The 22,167-nt window shown below is 31.6% G+C and overlaps 1 protein-coding gene across 1 annotated transcript in view; it reads left to right on the top strand.

The window, feature by feature from the left end:
- The window catches only part of LOC126780486 (glutamate receptor 1-like), a gene marked incomplete at its 5' end in the record, with an annotated part of 112,144 nt that overhangs the window by 75,809 nt on the left and 14,168 nt on the right, over positions 1–22,167 (top strand). Inside the window, 2 exons of the mRNA XM_050505015.1 lie at positions 20,045–20,298; positions 20,895–21,026. Coding sequence (XP_050360972.1) covers positions 20,045–20,298; positions 20,895–21,026 — 386 coding nt within the window. The remainder of the gene's footprint in view (positions 1–20,044; positions 20,299–20,894; positions 21,027–22,167) is intronic.

The following is a 22,167-nucleotide window of genomic DNA, read 5'->3' as shown; positions in this document are numbered from 1 at the left end:
GTCAAAGGTTAACACCACTGAATTTTCATATATTTAATTTGTTTTTATAATTCATCTTGTGCTTGAATATTTCTAATATCACCGAAATTCTGCCACAGCCTATACATTCATAGGCAGATAATTTTGGGAATCATAGTCATCATTTGGTTTGAATTGTGGTATTTCCTTGTAGTCGACATTGTGTATGTTTTATATATATAAAACTTATCATCATTAACTGAAATTCAACATAGGTGACTTTATTATATGACAATTAACTTGCAAATTCAGGAATTACCAACTATTTCAGTGGAAACGTACCGTTATGTTCCAGTGTCAAGGATGAGTGATTCAGTGTAATTACACGGACAAAAGGCATTACCCGAAACCGACATTTCGTCCGTGGCATTAGTACTGTAGCACTGAATATCTTGTCAATGTGTGACGACAAAATGATTTATCCAATTATAAACTTTGTGCAAGCCCTAATGCCAAACAGCAATTCTTAGTATTGTGGTGTTTTGGCTTAAAAGGTGAGTGAGTCAGTGAAACTACAGTCACAAGGGACATAAGATCTTAGTTACTAATAGTTAATATTTCTTACAGCGCGGCATCTATGGGCGGTAAAGAGCTTTTACCATCAGGTGACCAATTTGCCAACCCATTTTATAGAAATATATAGGTACATTTTACTGCAATGGGCTTAAATTTTTTAGGTTAAAATTTTACGCAAGTCTCCACATTATCACTTTATCTGATCATTAACAGACAATTCTTGTTATTCTATATGATTTATTTACGAAATTGCGAGCTTGAAACAATATAGTCGGAATTAATTCCATACCTGAGGGCATTTCGTACAACTCAACCTTTAGGCAAATCAGAAGGCGGTACAACTATAAAACCTAATTATGAATATATTACACAATTGAATGTTATTTAAATATAAAACGAAACGAATGTAGAGAAACAAAATACTTGACAATAAAAATATACAACTAACATAAAAATCATATTTTTTTCTGAATAAAAAAATATGATGATAATGTTCTCCTAAGCGATTTTGGCCATGGTGGACAATCTCAAGAGAGATGAGCAAACTACACAGGACATATTTGCGTTTATAGAGCACAAGTTTGTCCACAAACAGAGATGCACTCTCTATTCCCTCACTCTTATAATTCGATCGGTGATTTCGATCGTGACGACAATCCGATACGATCGGAAAGAGTTCAGGCGCAAGATCAACGGCTTACGTGCCTTCGTGCCTTTGGTGCATTCCTGTCGTACAATCCTACCTTCCCCAATTTCTAGACTGCGGGCTGCTACTGAGAACCTTTAGAAAAATCCAATAAGTTCTTACCGGCCAGACCTGGGTTTGAACCGAGGATCTCAGGATCTACAGCCTCATATATACCCAATAGACAAAAGAAGCAGTCAAGTCAATCAAGTCCAATATTATAACATATGAAAGATGATAAAACATTTTCATTTACTGAAAAGTATAAGGGGGAAAATTAAATAATCTTAGAGAAAGTTACAGTAATTGAGAAGATAGATATCACAACATCAACAAAAGTTACCCTTTTATTTTATGTTTATTACATAAAATAAAAGGGTAACTTTAAAGCTACACAATAAATATATACAGTTAGGATCAGGACATGTCATATTTTTTATTATTAAACATTGATTGATTAATTAATTAAAAATATGTTATTAAAAAAATATTAATATTAAAAAAAAACAAATCAAATCAAAATATACTTTATTCAAGTAAGTTTTCACGAGCACTTTTCCGTCATTTTAAAATTTTAATTTTAACATAAATCTATCACAGGTTCTGAAAATCGATTCTACCAAGAAGAACCGACAAGAAAATCAGTAGTTATTATTTTGACGATCAGAAAAATGTACATATAATAATCATACATAATTATATTTATATATCCTGTATGGATAACGAGTACTAACTCCAAGCTCTTCTATCATTTACATAATCCTGTGCAGTAAAAACCATATTTATTGAAAATAATTTAACATAAGTTTTTAATTTAGCTATTGGTAAATGTAAAATGATCTACGTAATTTTATTAAAGATTTAATATAACGATATTTTTATTTATATGAGAATTATTTTATTGTAAATAGAAAGTAAATACTGAATTTCATGCTCGCAAGTTTTTTCTCCTTAGAATTTACATTTCGAACTTGTGTTCTACTTGTACTTGTTTAATTTAATCATTTTGACCAGGCGTGCCGTTACAGCCTTGTATTTGAAAGACGAGAATCCAAGCAGAGTTCAATCCCGAGTAAGCACCACTGAATTTTTCGTGAACTTAATTTGTGTTAATAATTCATCTCGTGCTCGACGGTGAAGGAAAACAACATATGGAAACATGTGGTGGATGAAAATCTGCCACATATAGCCACCAACACGTTTTGATGCAGCGTAATGGAGTAATCTCTAAAAGCCTTCACCTCAAAAAGTAGACCTTAGCCCAGATATATTCAAAGTACTTGTAAAAACCTCTCAGTTATTTCTTTATTGTATTTTTTTAGAGAAATAAGAATATAATTAATTCGCAAATACATATTTCACAAAGGATGTTATCGACGCCAAGACAATTTAATCCGTCTCGTGAAAAACTATTTTAGGTTATTTTAAAGATTCAATATTTTAAACGATTCCCTATTCAATCGTCACAATCCGTTCACAATTTGTCTGTATATATATTTTTGTGAATAGTAGTTCGATATAATTCGCATATAATAAATACAATAGTTCGCATATAACTTTTTTCTTATTAATTGTTTTCAATGATTCTTTTACATCAACAACACTGTAGGTGATACTATTTTAATCAAGCAAATTGTTAGGTATTATCAAAAAATCTATTATGTAAATTTTTGTTAAATTTCATACTAGTTGCATGTCCCGACTGCTTACGAGTGAAAACAAAAAAAAACCTATAAAAGTCCGCTTAGGACGAATTCAGTGAAATAAAAAGGTACAGAAGAATTATATATCTATAATGAGTTATGGATTTAAATATCGTTTGCGTGACAAAATCTGCAACCGTATGTGAAAATGGATACTAATCATGTTATATGTAAATAAACAACTTATATTATACGGGCCGGTTGGCGTGGTTGGTGGATTGCCTTTCACGCCGAAGGTTGTGGGTTCGATTCTTACCCAGAACAGACATTTGTGTGCATGAACATGTTTGTTTGTCCTGAGTTTGGGTGTAATTATCTATATAAGTATGTATTTTCAAAAAGAAAAGTAGAATGTGTAGTATATCAGTTGTCTGGTTTCCATAGTACAAGCTCTGCTTAGTTTGAGATCAGATGGCCTTGTGTGAATAATGTCCCAGGATATTATTATTATTTTTATTTCGGATATCAATTACCGATCCTTGCTATTTAATTCCACTGAGACATTACTCTTATTTTTATATAATACACACAAATGTAAACACACACACACACGCTACTGATAAACATTCAGTATAATATCGATTTCACAATAACAATACTTAATTGAACATAGCGTTATTGATACTTAAACGCCTAAAACACATCAAATTACACGTAGATGAACCTTTTTCGTAGAGATATCATGATTACATTTTAAAGAGATAAGATTTATTTGTTTCAACTCATACGGACTTACTTATAAATGTTGTGTAGCGGCTTTATTCTCTCTTTCTATCATCAAGAAAATGCCACAGAATTTCTTAACTAGTCGCCCCTTAAAAGACATTAGTAGCCGTAAATCTTAACAAAATCATATTACTACTAAATAGGTCAATTAAAAACGAAAAAAAAATCGCTCTGCATCATTTTTCATTTAATCGCCGCAGAAAACGGTCGTGAAATGTCAGAAAGTGACATACGACATTACCTTTATAATTATAGCTTTTCAAGAAAACACACTTCAAAATCGTATGTCTTTACAAACTATGATTGCTTGAAATGATGGCAGGAATACAAGTGTAATACGTACATAACGGCATGACGCTCTCTTATGACGTTATTTTAAACAGATTTTTTTTTTATTTACTTTATTTAGTCCAAATTCATTTCTTTAATTATAAATCCTTTTAATAACCGTCAATTTCAGTGTTTCACTTAATGTTGGGCGTCCCGTGACGGCCACATTTTTCTCTAGTGAATCACATCAAAACATTTTTTACTCACAATTTTATTCGATCTAAAAGAGATTCAATTTCCCACAAAACGTCGGTAAGCGATTGGTCAATTAATAAAAGCGGTCAAATTTTCTTTTTAAGTTGAAGGGAAGTTTATAAGACGCTGAGCTTGCGTTATCTACGGGAACGGAAATAAAGCTGAGATCAGATTCTCAATCTTAGCAATGACTAGAGCAGCCATTCGGGGCTCAAATAAATCCGGATGGATTTGCGGGTAAACCGACAAGGTGACTTTAAAATTCAAGTAGAAAATAAATAAACGTTTTAATTTGATACTAATAAGTAACAATTATAAATATCATTTAAAGAGCGGAGATAACCCAGTGATTACAACACGGGAATTTTAATGGAAGATTACGGGTTCAAATCCAGGCTAGAAATATTGAAGTTTCATATGCTTGATTTGATTAAGCTTCAGCTCATATTCGGCGATGATGGGAAGCATGCCTTGGAGCAGGCTGGTGGAAAGGCCTTTCTACCCTTATCGAAAGGAAAATAACCCTTAGATCAAAAGTGATACTATACAGAATTTTTACTAGTACTAAGTTTCTTTTCTTTACTTTGATTGACAAGAAAGATTGACAAGATTTTATAATGACCAAAAAAGCTGATAATCCGTTTCAATTTCCAATTTCGTAATTATGGAGAACGATCTCATTCATCGTGGTACCTATGGTTAGAATCGATGATTTTAAAACAAAGTATGTAGATATGTGTATAAATTATTTTATTATATTTTAGAAAGGCTGAGGTACAAAAACCGATTTCCAGATGGTAAGTGCGAACCTTTACTCATAAACTACAATAAAATCACTTTTTACACTATCAATACGGAGCCTAACATGTGATCGAAGGCGTCATGTTTCATGTACATGTCGTGTTATATGGGATTACTCAACAAAGTATTTTGGCCATCCAGACGGGCCAGCACAACGCCCTACTACCGATAAAAGTCTTTGTAAAATGTTTCATTTAGTTCGATATACTATGTAATATTGCTTATCTTCTTTCATTATTAAACGTAGATTTTAGGGTAAGAGCCAATCAAAGCCAATGGGGCTTTGATCCCGTATATTTTTCCGAGATTTACTAGGTAGAGTTTTGTGCAAGCTCGCCTGGGTAAGTACCACTCATTTATCAGATATTCTACCGCTAAAAAGCAATTTTAAGTATTTTTAGCTTCCGGTTTGAAGGCTGAGTGTGCCAATGCACACTGCAAAGCATAAGGGGCATAACATCTTAGTTCCCAAGGTTGGTGATGCATTGGTAATGTAAGGAATGGTTAATATTTCTTACATAGACAATGTTTATTCTTTTAGGTGGTGGTGACCACTTACCAAGGGGGCCCATTTGCCAATAACATAAAAAGGATAACCCTATACTTTTCATAAATGACCTCAAAATAAAAAAGTCACAAATTAACAAAGCCCCGTTGCTATGCAAAAAAATTGACAAACCAACAAACACTTCTTCATTTACAATATAATTAGAGCTTTCAAAAAAAATCAAAAATGAAAATTTTTCTAACAGTAACCATAATATTTATACATGTAACATAACAAGAATACTCATATCTCATAGTACGAGACATGAAAGTACAGTGAGCCACGAAAATAGCTCTTATTGAATAATAACCTCTATTCACAGAGTAATAAGGATTTTCGGGTGTCTACTATATCTTCAAAAGTCGTAAATTATTTCTGGTCTGCTGCGTGACTTCAGCGAGAACTAACGATAAAGTTGCGGACAGTCTTTTATACAGCGACGCCAAGTAGGAAATGAAACAATAAATATTTATTTTGTAACAATGGGAGAAAAATTGAAAAGTTTACGTAACTTTGTATTTATAACTCTAAGCATGAAATATTGGAGATTAACTAATAGTTAATCTCCAATATTTCAAGCCAGCATGAAATTATTGAAAAGTTGACATATTTTAATGTGCAAATAAACGCAAGCGACTGTTCTAATGAACATTGTCAATATGATTATACCTATTTGGATGTATTTAGTGTAAAATTTCGATATTAAATTTGGGTGTAAAGTTTTGTGTGTAACGCTTGAATGAAACGTTTCTGATTTTCATTTTAGTTCATCGTATACAGAATTGAATACCTTAAGAAAATATTGAGAATTATAATTATATATATTAGCGTATTCTTTATAATACCCGAATTCTCTTTTTATATATTCTAACAGAGACAGACAGCCATTAAATAACCGACTACTACTTAACGGCTTTCGTAAGTCGAGGAAAAAGATGCAGAGTTTGATCCACCACAATACACCACTTACTTATTAGTTTTTTTGACACATGCAGGTTTCTTTATTTATTTTTATGCTACAAAATGGGATAAATTAATAAATTTCATAATTTCCGCTTTAAACTCCTGCAATTGAATAAAACCGGACCAGGCACCAAATAAATACTTTACAATTCACCGCACACATATTTTAAAATCAACATGTTTTTTTCAAATTCACAAAAAAGTTCACAGAGAAATAGCTAAATATAAAGTTGTATAATATATTTCCATTCGCAATTTTTTTTTTAATTCATGAAGTAATAAATGTAAGCCAGTAAATCCAAAACCTATGAAAATTTGACGGTATCACTTTGAAAGTATACTAAAGCCAATGCAAAAAGAATTATTAAAATACGTTCTTGTGTTAAAAAGTACGAGGACAATACAACAATATAAAATATTTGAATATACAAACGTCCTTCTCATTTTAAAGTCGATTAAAAAGCAATTTATTATTATTAATTAATCACCTATCTATATGATTTCACTATTGGCACTGTTAGAAGTGAACTACCCTTTGCTCCGTCAATGTACCACCAACCATGCAATCAAAAATATTACATTATACTGTGCCTGTAATAATTGTTGAATTATAGAAGTTCAAACTGAAATTGATTGCTAATAATAATATGAAATAAAATGAATTATATATATTAGCGGTTTATAAATCTTTGTTTGTTATGAATGTTTGTTTTTTGTTTTTTTACTTGTTTGTTTACTTATATAAGAATGACAAGCTAAGCTATATTTATAAGTAAATTCGTAGTTTTCTAAATAATAAAGTGTATATTTCCTATTGTAGTTTCAAAATGAACATACTAACTACTTCCGTATTGATAATGTGCTCGTAAGAAATGCAAAGAATGTCACGAATTTGCCATTTGAACTTTGCCTTTTCTCGTTACGTTGACATTCGAAAGTTCATTTGTTACTCCTTAGAAGGCTCTGGTATTTGTTCAGTGAGGTCATAGCACGTCGTGTTTTCTCATGGAATAAAATTTACTAACTATAACTTACTTACACGTTTATGTATTAGACCGATGATTACGGCTTCAAAAACAGGCTAGCGCCATTAAGTTATCAGAACCTTCATTCGTATTTATAATTCATCCCATTCAATTAAGAAACACCATGTGTATCCACCAAACCGCATTTGAGTGAAGTGATATAAGCTCCAAGCTTTACAGAACAACAAGTGAATAATCTTAAAACAACTATCAGTTATACAAAGACATTAAACAAATTAATTCCCAGAATTATCAGTAAAATAATTGTCCCATAAAAACGATAAAGTCCAACAATCGTTAGAAAATACAAAACGCATATTTTCGGTTTTTATAATCACAAACTATTGTGAGTGAGTTGTGAAATTTTCCACAAAATTTCACAACGATCGTAATCAGCATAAATGGAACTAACGAATATTAAATTTGAAGCATGACCAGCATCGACAGTAGAACAGCGACGTATTTTAATACATCGATTCGACAATGTTTTGATTTTTCATCTGTTTTAATATAATTATCCATTTCTAACTGTATGAATTTCACCCGAGAGTAAGAATAGGTACGATCTAGCCGCCATTACAGAGGAGATGCAAAGTGTACGCGATAAATAGGCAAGGCAGCGAAGTAGCGCTGTTATTGCCTTTTGAGAGCATTGTTGGCTGACGACGCGAGCTTACATTGCTCACCACAGTCGACCCATCTATTTATATAAATTAAATTCATGATTGTTAAACTAGGCTATGAATTTTACGATATGGAAATTCGAGTTTTAAACAGTTTGCCACTTCTCAATGCAAAAACACCTACTTTTGTGAATGTGATTTTTAGAGCGTGTCCGGCACTTTTTTGTTGAAAATGCTAGAAATGAACCGAAATTCACGGTGGGGTTTGCGTATGGTTTCCACTTTGATGATTTTTCCACTGAATGTGTGTTGTTTTCATTTTTACTTTTTTTTACTAAATTTATACATTTTTAGTGGATTTTAAATTCCGTATCTTAACTTATGTATAATACTGTACTTATGTACATTTCTGGTAGAATATTCGATGTTATTATTTACGTAATACCTTCATATTATTTGATTCATTCAAAAATATTAAGTTGTTATCATATTTAAGATAGTATTTGTTCAATAAGGCACATCTGAACCATTACTTCACGAGATTATATTGCGTTTAAAGCATAATTATATTATATATATAATTATAGTATAATTATATTATATATCCTTCCTTATGATAATAAAAACACACCATTAGTAAATTACGAATTTCATCACGAGGCATGAAACGCCTAATCACCAAACTCGATATAGCCAACAATGGAGTTGATCCCACGTATTGTCGCTACAGAAGGAGAGAGATTTAGTAAGACTCTGAATAAAACAAGCTGGCATCTCGACTGAACCCGAGTAAATGCCGTTGTAATCACGTTGCAAGAGCTCGTGCCAAGCCAAAGAAAGTTTGGATACCGCTTTATTAAGTTTGTTATTTGCAATTCATTTGGTAACAAGCGTGTTCGTTCATAATTTCTTCGTGTAATAATTATAGATAATTTTACTATTCAAATACGTAGGTATTTAAAGTGCGGGCACACATAAGTCGTGCTTTTAACTGTCGCAGTAATGATTTTAATATTTTTATAATGAGAAAATAGACCTGCAGACGGGCGATATGATGGTAAGTGGTCACTACTACCCATAGATGATGTTATATATGTTATGTTGATAATACAAATGTTTAGTAAATGTACGTGAGCAACATAACATATATTATTCAACTCTCAACATGTTTAAATCGAATGTAAAGTTGCCACCGATTCGGAATGTACAGAATAAAATTTTCTACCGAGAATAATCTTTATGATAGTAATCAAATAAATTGCCAATAAACAAAACTCAGTTTTACAGGCAGTGCAAGTTCGCCTGGCTTAATACCAATATATCAACTTTCAAACTCCGGCATACTACTGAGAATATCTGAGTAGAAAAGTCATAAAACGCATAAGCAAACCACTAACACATTCGTAAGTTATTCCAACGCTAAATATATTTCATGTTGTTTCAATTTCAAAAGGTATGTGAACTAGTGTATGCACAAAGGGAGCAAGTATATTTGATACTAGTGACAGTGTCTAAATGAGACGGTGAACATTCGAGACTTGCTCTTCTTTGAGCTTTCTATATTAAGTATAAAAATAAGTATTTTAATGTGTTAATTGCTTTAGCTATTTTATTATTTAAAATAACGCCACTTATTGGAATAATATAATTACCAAAAAATTCTGAATATGATACTAATGTATGTATAATGTAATTATCATAAGCAGCTGGTATACATACAGCTTCTTCCAACGCGCTGCTACAATGCGAATTAGTAGATAATGTGGCTGAATTTCCACCGAACAGTGGATGAATTATACACACATGACGTACCTACTAAATATTCTAAAATAAAAAGGTTATATGTGCAGGTTTAATATCTTAGTTATATGTGCAGCTGCACGGTTAAATTAAAAGTCGAAAGATGGAAGCTAAATTAAAAATGTCATAGCACATTGGTGTTTGAAAAACCGCCAATGCAACCGACCTTTTTAGCCAGATTTTTTAACGACACTCGTATCAACGTTTATGACATCGAAAATGTTCATATATTTCACATTGTTCGGAAAAAAAACGAATAACTATAAAACATATAAATTGCAACAATATTTTATATTCAATACTGCGCTTACATTTTTTATTTGTTAATGGAACACCAACAGCTTTTCGTGCAGCTCAATATTATATATGTCACATTTCTGTATTATATAATACCAAATTAAAACCGACGCACTTCGAAGTCATCGGTCATGTGTATGCACCAACCACAATTTTAGCTCCATGCCCCAGCACTGGGATATTTACAGACTTTTTTCCAAACATAAAAATAATATTTTGGACGTGATTCTTACAAATTATAATATATAATTTCATATTAATCAATCCGTTATAAATCTCGATAACTATGTAATAAAGTTTTAATGCGCTTTGGTATATATCAATATATATTTTGAAACTATATCCATACTATATATTAATATTACTATGTACATACAATGTTACGCCCGCTTACGGTCGCGGTGGCTATTCTCATGGGAGACTAGCTAACTGCGCAATATATTATAGCGCAAACACAAATGCACTCAACTCCTTTACTCTCATAATTCGAATAAACAGTAAATCTGAAACGACCAGAAAGATTTTAGATGTAGCACCAATGACTTTTCGTGCTTTCCGAGGTGCGGGCGTGTAAAAACTTCCATTTTCCAAATCCCGGCCTGCTATTGAACTTCTTGTAAGAAAACCCAACTACATACATAAGCTCGAACCAAGAATTGAACCCAGGACCTCGGGATAGCCACTACACCAACAAGGTAGTAATAATGATGGCTACACTACATACACACACATGAAACACAATGTCCATGTTTGTCTATCTGTCGCTTGTTTATGTAAACACACATAAATTAACTTCTAATCAGAACATTTGAATGCGACTTGCAGCGTCCGATCAATTTTATCGATTAAATTTTCAATAATACCGTTTGAATCGATTAACGAATGAAAGAATGACTGATTATATTAAATATTATATCATATTAAATATTATATAATATTAAATATTACAAACATAATTTTATTTAATTAATCAATCAAATCAATTTCAAATACAGTAAGTAATTCCTTTTTTAAAAGCAAGTTATATTCATAATAGTCTTAAATTATTTTTACACCTAATGCTTATATTTTATTTATTCTTGTACTATATCTTGTTGATATATTATAATTTTAAGTAACGTACAAAAAAACCTTGTGATTTCATCGATTTGCACGCACACTATATATATAATAAATAAAACAAATGTAACATTTTACTGTTTGTTTTCGATCCAGAATAACTGCTGATAATTTTCGCTAAATAAAATTTTAAGCGGGACCCATTTAAGTACAGCCGGTTTCGGATTCTGTACAGGAATGGTTTTATCGACTTTCGATTTATTCAGCGAGTTTAATGTGTAAAACCCCGGATTTTCCCCAAACAATTCAAAGCTGGATTCATTGCTCAAATTATAATGAATTTCATTACATTCACATTATACCGGTTGAAGATAGTTACTATCGCACGATTTAGTTTCATACAGATCTGTGGTAACTGTTACCGACGTCCAAATATATATGATCACTCCTTTATTAAATTTTGAACACCCATTTTATTATATATTACTTAAACGCAACTGTTTTATCACCGCGCTCTTTCATAGATATTAGGTTTTTGAACGACACTTGGTTTATGTTCGAAAAATTTAAATCTAAGAAACGTCGTAAAAATTCTTATAAAAGTACGGAAGCTTGTGAAGTGATACGATTGAACTTCTCCAATAGATTCCGTGACAAAAGATTCATTCATTCGTTCGAAGTATGAAACTACAAATAAGAACGTACGTGTAGTGGGAATTCGACACGTTTTTAATTTTCATCGAATATGATGGATCGAAATAAATGTTATAATCGAAAGTATCTTTTATGAAAATAAAGTGACGTACACTTTAATAAATAAATAAGTATATTTAAAATTAATATTGTGAATATTAAAGGCTATTTGATACGGCATGATACCAGTTGATCCGGTCAGAAATAGCCACAGGCCGAAAGACCAAATCAAACCGACAGTTAATATTCGACTGACTTTCGAAATACTGTAAAGTTATATTTGTCGTATTGACTATTTTATTTCTGAATTATATAATTACTAAGCTTTGCGTGGCAAGAATTATAAAACTGATAACTTTTTAGATAGTAACATATCTTAGGAATGAAAAAATGTATATGTCGGAAAATTATGCATTAAAGAAGAGTGATAAAAAGAAATTTACATTATGTATGCTTGATATTTGGCATGATGTGGTATAACTACCAACTAACACGTTAATCTTAACCGAAGTTTGTGGATACAAGGGCAAGTAATATTCAATTTTCATAAGCTGGTTTTATATGCGTGGTAGAAAATCCAAAACTTCTTCTTAAATGGAGAGGAGATAAATAATCTATAAATCTCAACAGTAGAATATTTACAGGCATTATACCTTTTAACCATTCAAATAATTTTGACAATATGCAACATAATCTTACAAATTAAGAGGCAAATTAAAATCAATATTGCTAATCTTTTATTAGATTTCGTATGGGTGAATCCAGTCTAAATTTATTAATAAAATATTGTATGTAAACTACATTATATTCATTTAGAAAAAAAATCCTCGTAATGCTATGGGATATTTAGATAAAAACTGAACAATGAATTATGTTTACAAATAATACTCTAGGTACCCTTAAACTATAAATCAATTATAGAAATCTTTCATTTTAATTTGTAACGATATAAAGCTGTTGGCGATTGCTATATTTTATAAGTGCAACTTTATATATGTGGAAAATAAGCGAGTAAAGTATGCGCGGGTGAAGATTAAAATTTTGCTGGCTTTAGGCAATAAAGCATATTCGTAAAAAATATAAAAAATATGTATGTTTGTGTGCTTACAATACGAGTATATCTGATGTGGATGTATGCAGTGTATAATAATACACATACTTTTTAAATCATTTGAACTACCGAGTCGAGAAAGCTGAAATTTTTACTACATAGTTTTTTTATATAGCGTATGCATCCGTTGATAAAATATTTTTATCGATACGTTTTTCTAAACATAGCTTTTTTAACATTTTTATTAAAAAAAAATATGACCCCGTTACAATTTTACTTTATTTATAGATATCGCTTTACACCAAAGCGGGTATTTTAATCAAGAAGGGAATTTACGTGATAAGATTAAAAGATCACTACGAGTGCTCTAGAAATGACATCAAGTACCGCGGGAATTGTTAGAAGTGCTCAGGTGTATGGTGTTCATTTTCTATTCTTTTTTATTTTTGTTAATTTTTATAAAAATAATTTACTTGACAACGGTTTTAATTGGTTCTAATTATATATTTTTTTATTTCTATAAGGTTAGCCTGGTAAATGGGCCACCTGATGATAAGTGATCACCACTTTGAGACTTGGAACTATTAAGTAAGAAATATTAACCATTTTTTATGTCTCTATTCCAATTTTCTTTCATAACCGTTCAGTAATTTTTGCGTGAAGTGTATGAAATATCGATCCACCATGCTCACAAACTTTGAAATTTTAGTAGAATTTCTATAATCCTTCAAATGTCTTCATTTATATTATTTTTTTATATATCATTGAGAGTAATTACAATATACTCATTATATAAAAGGCTATTGACAGAATAAATGTCCCACTACTGGGGTGATACCAGATAAACGTTTCCTGTTAAGGTGAATGATGAGGTATTCATTTCATCATATGATATGCTATTAGGGGCAGAACAGTATATTTATTTCATAATTTCATATGAGAGAATTGTTATAAAAAAACTGAACAATAAACAAAATAAAATTAAAATTTCCAAGTTTTTTTTAAATTGCACGCATTACTTATAACTTTAAGCAAATGAAAATAAAGTGGTGCTTGGGAGATTGGAACCCGTATCCTTCAGTCAATAAACACGTTTTCTAGATACGACAATGCCGCCCTCAGTATCATTTCTAACAAAACGATCCCATTGTTACTCTCCCCTTTAAGTAACTATTCGAAGTATACAATAGTAAATATTAATATGCGGTGAACTAGAAAATCCCAGACAGTCATCGATTCCTCAAAGGAAAACTAGTTTTTTAACTTTACCAAGTACTTACAAGTTTCCATTTACCTTTGTTACAATACATCTTGATAGCGAAGTCGACTTATAATATTGTTATTTGCTTTAAATTCCATGATACCTTCCTATGAAATAGGTTTTAAATCAAAATAAAGCTACTAGATATTAGACAATTTTATATTTAATTAAAATAGTCAGTTAGGCAAATGGGCCTTCTGATGGTAACCATCCTTTACAGTGCCAAATCGCCACTAATCTGAGGAAGTTACATTGGCTTACTGAGAACACAACAATGCTAAATATTGCTGCTTGGAGGTTTCATATAATTAACTTATTATTAGTAACGTCGTGCTAAAAATGTAGTCAAGTTAAGAACTTTAATAATAATATTTAAGGCAAATTGGAATAACACATCACATTACTAAGACTTACGAAATCTTTCTTTTTATAAAGTAAAATTACCTAAGACTAAGACCGTTCGCTCTGACGGAATTCCGGCGTTGTCGCTCGTCGGACGTGATTCCTGTTCAGGAATGGTTACATCTTTTCTTATATTGTACGAGATGAATGGACTCACCGCCGGCCGAGGGGCCAGCCCTGTCGAAATCGTGATGCGACTTCTCTAACTATATTGAGAGCTGTCTATTATTTGGAATTCCTTATAAGCGTACCATTGTTTAAAGTTGAGGTGGGTGAAATAACTTGCTAACTTTGTAACTCATAACACAATATTCTTTCTTTCTCTCTCTCTATTACAAAAAATATTAATTATATTTTACCAATTCAACTTGACGCTTACGCTAATATTATATTATTTACGGAGATTTACGGAGATTACGGGATATTATTTACGGAGATAAATAATGTTTCATAAGCTATAATATGACGTCATAGAAATACAATAATGACAAACTACAATCGGCCATATTGTTAACTTGTAATTATCATTTATATATAAGAAATGTTGGAAATAGAAGCTGTCTTTTTTCAGTCCAAAATATATAACTCGTATACAAATTAAATATGTTTAAACCTCCAATTTTTTATTAAGACCATATCACTAATTTGGTCTCCTATACGCAACAGCAAGCAGAAGTCAAAGTGCAACTACTTTAAATGTTCTTTTATATGAAAGACTTGCTTTGAGTCGAGATGGCCTAGTGGTCAGAACGCGTGAATCTTAACCGATGATCATGGGTTCAAACCCAGATAATCACCACTGAATTTTCAATTATTTAGTTAGTGCTTAATTTGTGTTTATATGAATTATAATCTCGTGCTTGATAGTGAAGGAAAACATCGTGAGGAAACCTTCATGTGTCTAATTTCATTGAAATTCTGCCACATGTGTATTCTACTAATCCGCATTGGAGCAGCGTGGTGGAATAAACTCTAAACCTTCACCTCAAAAGGGAGAGGAGGCCTTAGCCCAGCAGTGGGACATTAACTGGCTATTACTGTTACTGTTTGATATATATATATATATATATATATATATATATATATATATATATATATATAGTTTCAAAGATTTACACGAACTTCCTCGTCCATGTTTTTTAACCCTGTGTTTTGAAAGTTAAGAATAAGAAAACAGACTTGAGTAGTTACTATGAATTCCTTAAATAGATACGTAAAAAACATAACTATTGTGTACGTGAAATAGCAATATTATATAGTTTAAGATATCAATTTATATGGTAGTCAAACTCAATATTCAATTATAAAGCTGCAATGCTTCTGACTATATATATAAAATATATAAAAATACCGAATACATTGAATCTCTTCAATCAATTCAAACTAACTAAAATATTCAACTGTTGGGCTAATCCCTCTTGTTCTTGATGATAAAGTTTAGATTATCTACCGCTACAGCAATACAGCTTGTTATATAAACATGTGGCAGAATTTTCTTTGCAGGTTGCCTTCGCGAATGGGCACGAGATGATTTATAAGCACATATTAAGCACGTAAAACTCAGCGTTGCTCGGCCGTTAGACGTATTAATCATGAGGGAAATTAACTCGCAAGAACACCGGCTTATTACATAGTTTTCTACCTACTAGGCAATCTGAGCTCGCATATGTAATAGGTCATCTCTTAAAGAAATTGAACGAAAATGTCATAAATATTTTTTTTGTTTAGTGAGCGAGACGGGAATCGTCTAAGCTCAAACAATTTAAACCTTCGTTGCAATAACAAAAGCAAAGTATATTTACAGTTGGATTAAGCACTAATATTTCTTACCCAGAACAGCGGAGCAGATAAATACTGAAAAAGTTCAATATGCCGGGGGCTTAGATTGAGCTGATCCTTTAGACCTACTAAACTTTTCGATTCGAATTTAGCATGTAAAAGACGGACTAAGTTACTGCAACGAAGTAGCAAGTACACACAAGTTTAAACCTACGAGTTCAAAATAAACAAAGTCGCAGATCATTACAGTTTCAAGGGGATAGATTACTTGCTAATTTATATATGAATAAGTGAATAGTTAACAATTAAATAAGGAATAATTATCATATTGTATATTTTTAATTATTACTATATTTCGTTGAATACCATGCATAAGGCACTATGCCGTAATATGTGATGTTAAATGACCTAATACATCGTTTGAATGTCGTCTATAAAAAGAACTGGATGTTAAAATATCAAAACTGTAATGTCAATATTATTAAACGATTTTACATTTTTCACGAACTCGAAAACTTAAAAATACTCGAACTACTGCATTACTTTTCGGTTGAATCTATATTCCAAACCAATAGGAATAATTTTTCGATTTTAAGGTGGCTTAAGTTTACACGAATAAAGTTTAAATTGATTGTTTGTATTTAAGCTGCTGTTACAATGTCTAATATTTGTTCAAACATTGGCCAACACGTAACTATGAGGGCCCAAATCTAACGATAACGCCTCCATTACGTACACGTCAACCCTCTTCTGGCCGTCGTCTTCGCTACTCCAATCTTTTCGCGGATATTACACTCAAATTATGACTACATCCATTGCTGCATAATGAGTCTCCGTGATGAATGACGTGTTTCATCTTCCATTGACATTTCCATCAAATCGACCCAGAAATCGCTTTTGTGGCGCGTTATTAAAACATGAAAAGTTATTCAACCGAATTGAATATTATTAAGCATTTATCGCTGCAGGCGTGTGTTAAGTGATTATTTAATTTAAATAAGATATTAATAAAATAATATTGACATATCACAAAATTGTATACGATATATATTATCCGTATAAAAAGCATAAATAGTAGTTTTGACTCATAGTATTTTTTTCAAATATTTTTACTAATTCATCACTACATAAGTGAATAACTATATATATAATACAAATGTATTAATAATATATTTCAAATAATAAGGACATAATAATTTAATAAAAGTGAAGTAACGGTTCATAATTGCTCCACTTTTGGGCCTCTATTACGGAGAAGGCTTGTTGCTGTTCGTGTAAGTAAACAAAAATTACATTGGGGCGAATTATGACCAGAAAACAATCCGTGACTGGTCTTCGTTCACAAGTTCCACGTGTTCAAGTCGTTTAGCCAAGTGTGGCAGTATCGGCTCTATAATACAATCAATTTAATACTCTAGAAATAAGTAGCAAGTAACTGTCTTCCTATATTGTTTTTTTTTAATGAACTGTTATAGAAAAGATAGGCGGTCTGGAAAGTTGGCAACTAGATGGTATGCGGACACCGCCTATAGACATTGGCACAGTTAGAAATATTAACCATTCCTTACAACGTTACGTACCTTATGCCTGTAGTTACATAGGCTCTCTCAGCCTTCAACAGGGAACAACAATACTAAGGCGGTTGAATATATTATGATGACCCACTCATCATCAGGTACCTACTAATAGTAAAACATCTATACATAAGAACCGTATCCTAAAACATTACTAACATGTTAAAATCTTTCTAAAACTATAAATATTAACCAAGTGAAAATGAATCATGAAAATCGCCCGCGTATTTTCTGAATAAAACTCTTATATACAAACATAACAGACAAATAGAGTGCGTTCTTTTTTTAATCACTAAAATATTCCAATTTTAAAAACAGTTTAAATATCCAAAGACAGTACAATTTAAAGTTTGACATCTCGTAGCTAAGGAATATAATTAGTTGTAATTTTAAAATTTTCTCCTTTCGATGTTGTTATTGACGAACACTTAACTTGTACTCGACACGAGTTAATTGGTTTACATGACGAATTTCAACCGCATTTTTGTAGGCTTACCGCAATGAATTCCGAATGGAACCAGACTATTTCAGACATGAGTGTAAATTTCAAATTTGTGACGTTTATTATGAACGTTGAGTCGTCGTAATTGGTGCCAAAAATTCACTTTTGATAGGCACTAGCTGTTTACCGTATAATTGTAATTATATATTGATAGTGAATTACATATATAATTCATCATCAAATAGAATTCAACATCCCCTAACACGCGGGTGAAGTCAAGACTAAAACTTGTATTATATAAATAAATATCTCTCAGTCGGTTCTAGAATTGTTTATATTCATAACAATTATATCATTAATTAAATAAATAATAGCCTATACGTATCCCACAGCAGGCTTGGGGCCTCTTTCGAGGTGAGAGTTTCAAGCTTATATTTATATGGTGGATACCAATATTTATCAAATAATAGTTAGGCCTATGGTTTATTATTAACTTAGAACATAAATATGCACGTGGTGTGCGTGAGGTTTTGACCAGTTAATTTAATTAATACGTCAGTTTAATTTCAATAATTAGTACATGATGTTGCAACTTTTTACTTCCAAAGCTCCGATAACAACTTCGCCGACATTTAAAACGCAATTTTTTTGAGTTCAAAAGTGTTTGGAAAATGCCACATATATATACAGATTATATATAAACAGATTCTTTGTCCCTTCTCCTCTTTGTTTGTTGTTTGTTTGTTTGTCCTCCTTTTTGTTTCTCAAATAATGCAACCATTTTATAATGCCTGCAAGTTTTTTAAAAAATTAATAACTACATAAAAAATCGGGCAACAGCTTTTCTATATAATTTTTTAACTTTAAATCTCTTTATATTCCTGTGAAGCGAGAAACTAAAGAACTTTACATTAGCATTATTAATTAATAGGACTCTCTTGTACCCTTTGAAATGAATTGCGACGGACCTTTATTCTTTAAGTGCGTCCCATCATTTAATCAGTCTCAAACTGACTTTGAAAAGGTTCGTTTTACAGTAATATTTAGATTTTTAGCTTGTTGCAACTAAAAAGTTATATTGATAGTCTATTTACTTCTTACACACCTATATTCAAGCTTACCTAGATACAAGAAAGCTCTTACTTATTAGCTATACCGTCACCAAATATACCAAGCCTAACTTGTTCAATGCTATTTTAGTTTTATATAAATATATGAAGTAATTTATTCATAAAATAAATAGTCTGATGTCAACAAAAAAAACTCCGTTATTAAATCAATGTGATGTTATATGATAATAAGTGTTCAATTTAAAGCATTTTTTTAATCTTTATGGTCTGAAGATTTATGTTCAAACAAACAAACAAATTATTCAGTTTTACCTATCGATAATCTATTATTCGTTTTTAAATGACATCTAACTAAATGTTTATTGCTTTAGAAGTTAGTCCGATAAGTCTTAGTAGCATTTATTTGTGTTATTAAATTATCAAACACATATATAATAAAATTAAAAAAATTCTAGAACAATACTAAAGTTATTTATTTTTCCAGGTCTCTTGCGACTGCAGCAACTGTACCAGAGTCTCCAACCTGGAAGAGAGACATTCCGCATTACGAATGTGAAACGTGTGTCCAGCGGCACGGAAGTGGTTACATTTCTTAGCTCACTCGAAATGTTGGATCGTTGGAGCAACAAATGTGTTGTACTCGACTCCAGCACTAAACTAGCTAAAGATGCAGTAATTCAGCACGTACGTGATGTGAGACTTGGCCGACGGAACTACCATTACCTCTTGAGTGGTTTGGTGAGTATCCCGACCAGTTATCGTTAAGGCTAAACTATGGTATCTGCCAGCTATCTCGCAACCATGTATTATGCTGCAGATTGAAGTTGTTACTGCTTCGGTACAACTTTAATTTTTATAAATAGATTTTTCGTTACGGACGGATAGCAATAGAATTACAATGAAGTGCACTAAGTATGATATTTAAAGCAACTTTCCTGATATAGTTTTCAGCTTAGAAATAATAATTACACAATATTAATTACCTACGATACTTTCACTCACTTTGAAAGACACTACAGAAAAGATACTTAAGTACATTAAATATTGTCAAAAGAACCGAATTTTGATTTTAAAATATAACTACTTCATCCAATTAAATTTTTAAAATTTCATAATTATATTATTTATTTACTGTTTTTTCTATTATATAAATAGAGACATTATAGTAAGTAATAAGTAAATTTTATGAAACATAAGACCAATTTTTTGTTACTTTATAAAAATAAGGTGATTGGGCCATGCGACTTTAATAAAGTTCTACAAGTATGTATTAGAAACACAATTTGCAATAGGCAAGTTTAATTAAGGTCGGTAAATTTATATCATTGTTTCAGGTGATGGATGAACATTGGGATAAAGAGGTAGCAGAGTTCGGTGCCATTAACATAACCGGTTTCCGAGTTCTCGACCTTTCTAGGAAGATTGTCCAAAACTTCTTTGAACAGTGGCGACGGGAATCGATCTCGGTGAGTGATTGAGATTCAATTGTAACATTTTTGGTATAACGTCTCGATTTAAGAAGTTAGCAGCTATTTTACTTTTATGCTAATTATACCAAAATATTTTTGGTGATATTTTATATGTATTTAGATTATTTCCATTTATAATATTATTATACACAAAATAATTTTTTCAAAAATAGGTAAAATAGTGCCTCAACTGGTGAGCTGGGTGAGCGAATCAAAGGGAAAATGCTGTTGGACTTTTGATAAATAATGATATAAAAGAAATATTAACTTATTAATTTTAATAGCTATTTTAAGTCTGAATCATGACTGCGTGGAATGGCAGCTATTATTATTAATACTAATAAATGTATGTGTATATTAGTTCCTTACATATGAAATTAGCGTTTTGTCGTACTGACCACTTTGATCTGAAATATCACCTCTTTGGTTCAGAATTCCAAATTCAAATTTATAAATTCATTAAGGTACATTTGAGTTTTGAAAACAGTTATTCATTTGTTTTTTCCCCATTATTTTTTTGTTTGGCATCGCTTATTACCGCACAATGGAAAACATGAAATATCGGTATATTTACGAGTACAAGTTCTACCGTGCCACCAGTGCTGCAGAAACAGCTCGAAGGATTAATGATGTGTACGGAACTGGTGTCGCAAAAAAAGCACAGTACGTTTTTGGTTTCAACGTTTTCGTTCTAGAAATTTCGACCTTCAGAACCAACCCCGTGGACGGCCGGATATCAAAGTGGAAAATTAAGAATTAAAGGCTATTGTGGAAGCGGATCCATAACTAAGCACTTCAGAGATAGCTGCAGGCTTCGGGGTAAGTGATAATACTGTATTAATCCACTTGAAGCAAATCGGGAAAGTAAAAAAACTTGAACGATGGGTAATTCATGAATTGAGTGAATTGAACTTGCAAACACGCGTCGACTAATGTGTTACTTTGCTCAACCGACACAATAATGAAGGGATTTTAAATCGAATCTTTAGTTGTGATGAAAAGTGGATACTGTACGATAATTGGAAGCGCTCATCGCAATGGCTGAACCCTGGAGACCCAGCCAAATCCTGCCCTAAACGAAAATTGACTCAGAAAAAGTTACTTGTGAGTGTTTGGTGGACTACCACCGCTGTCGTTC

The sequence above is a fragment of the Nymphalis io genome, chromosome Z, assembly GCF_905147045.1.
Source record: "Nymphalis io chromosome Z, ilAglIoxx1.1, whole genome shotgun sequence".
Lineage (NCBI taxonomy): Eukaryota > Metazoa > Arthropoda > Insecta > Lepidoptera > Nymphalidae > Nymphalis > Nymphalis io.
Note: the sequence above shows the minus strand (reverse complement) of the source record. Positions and strands in the feature narration are given on the sequence as shown.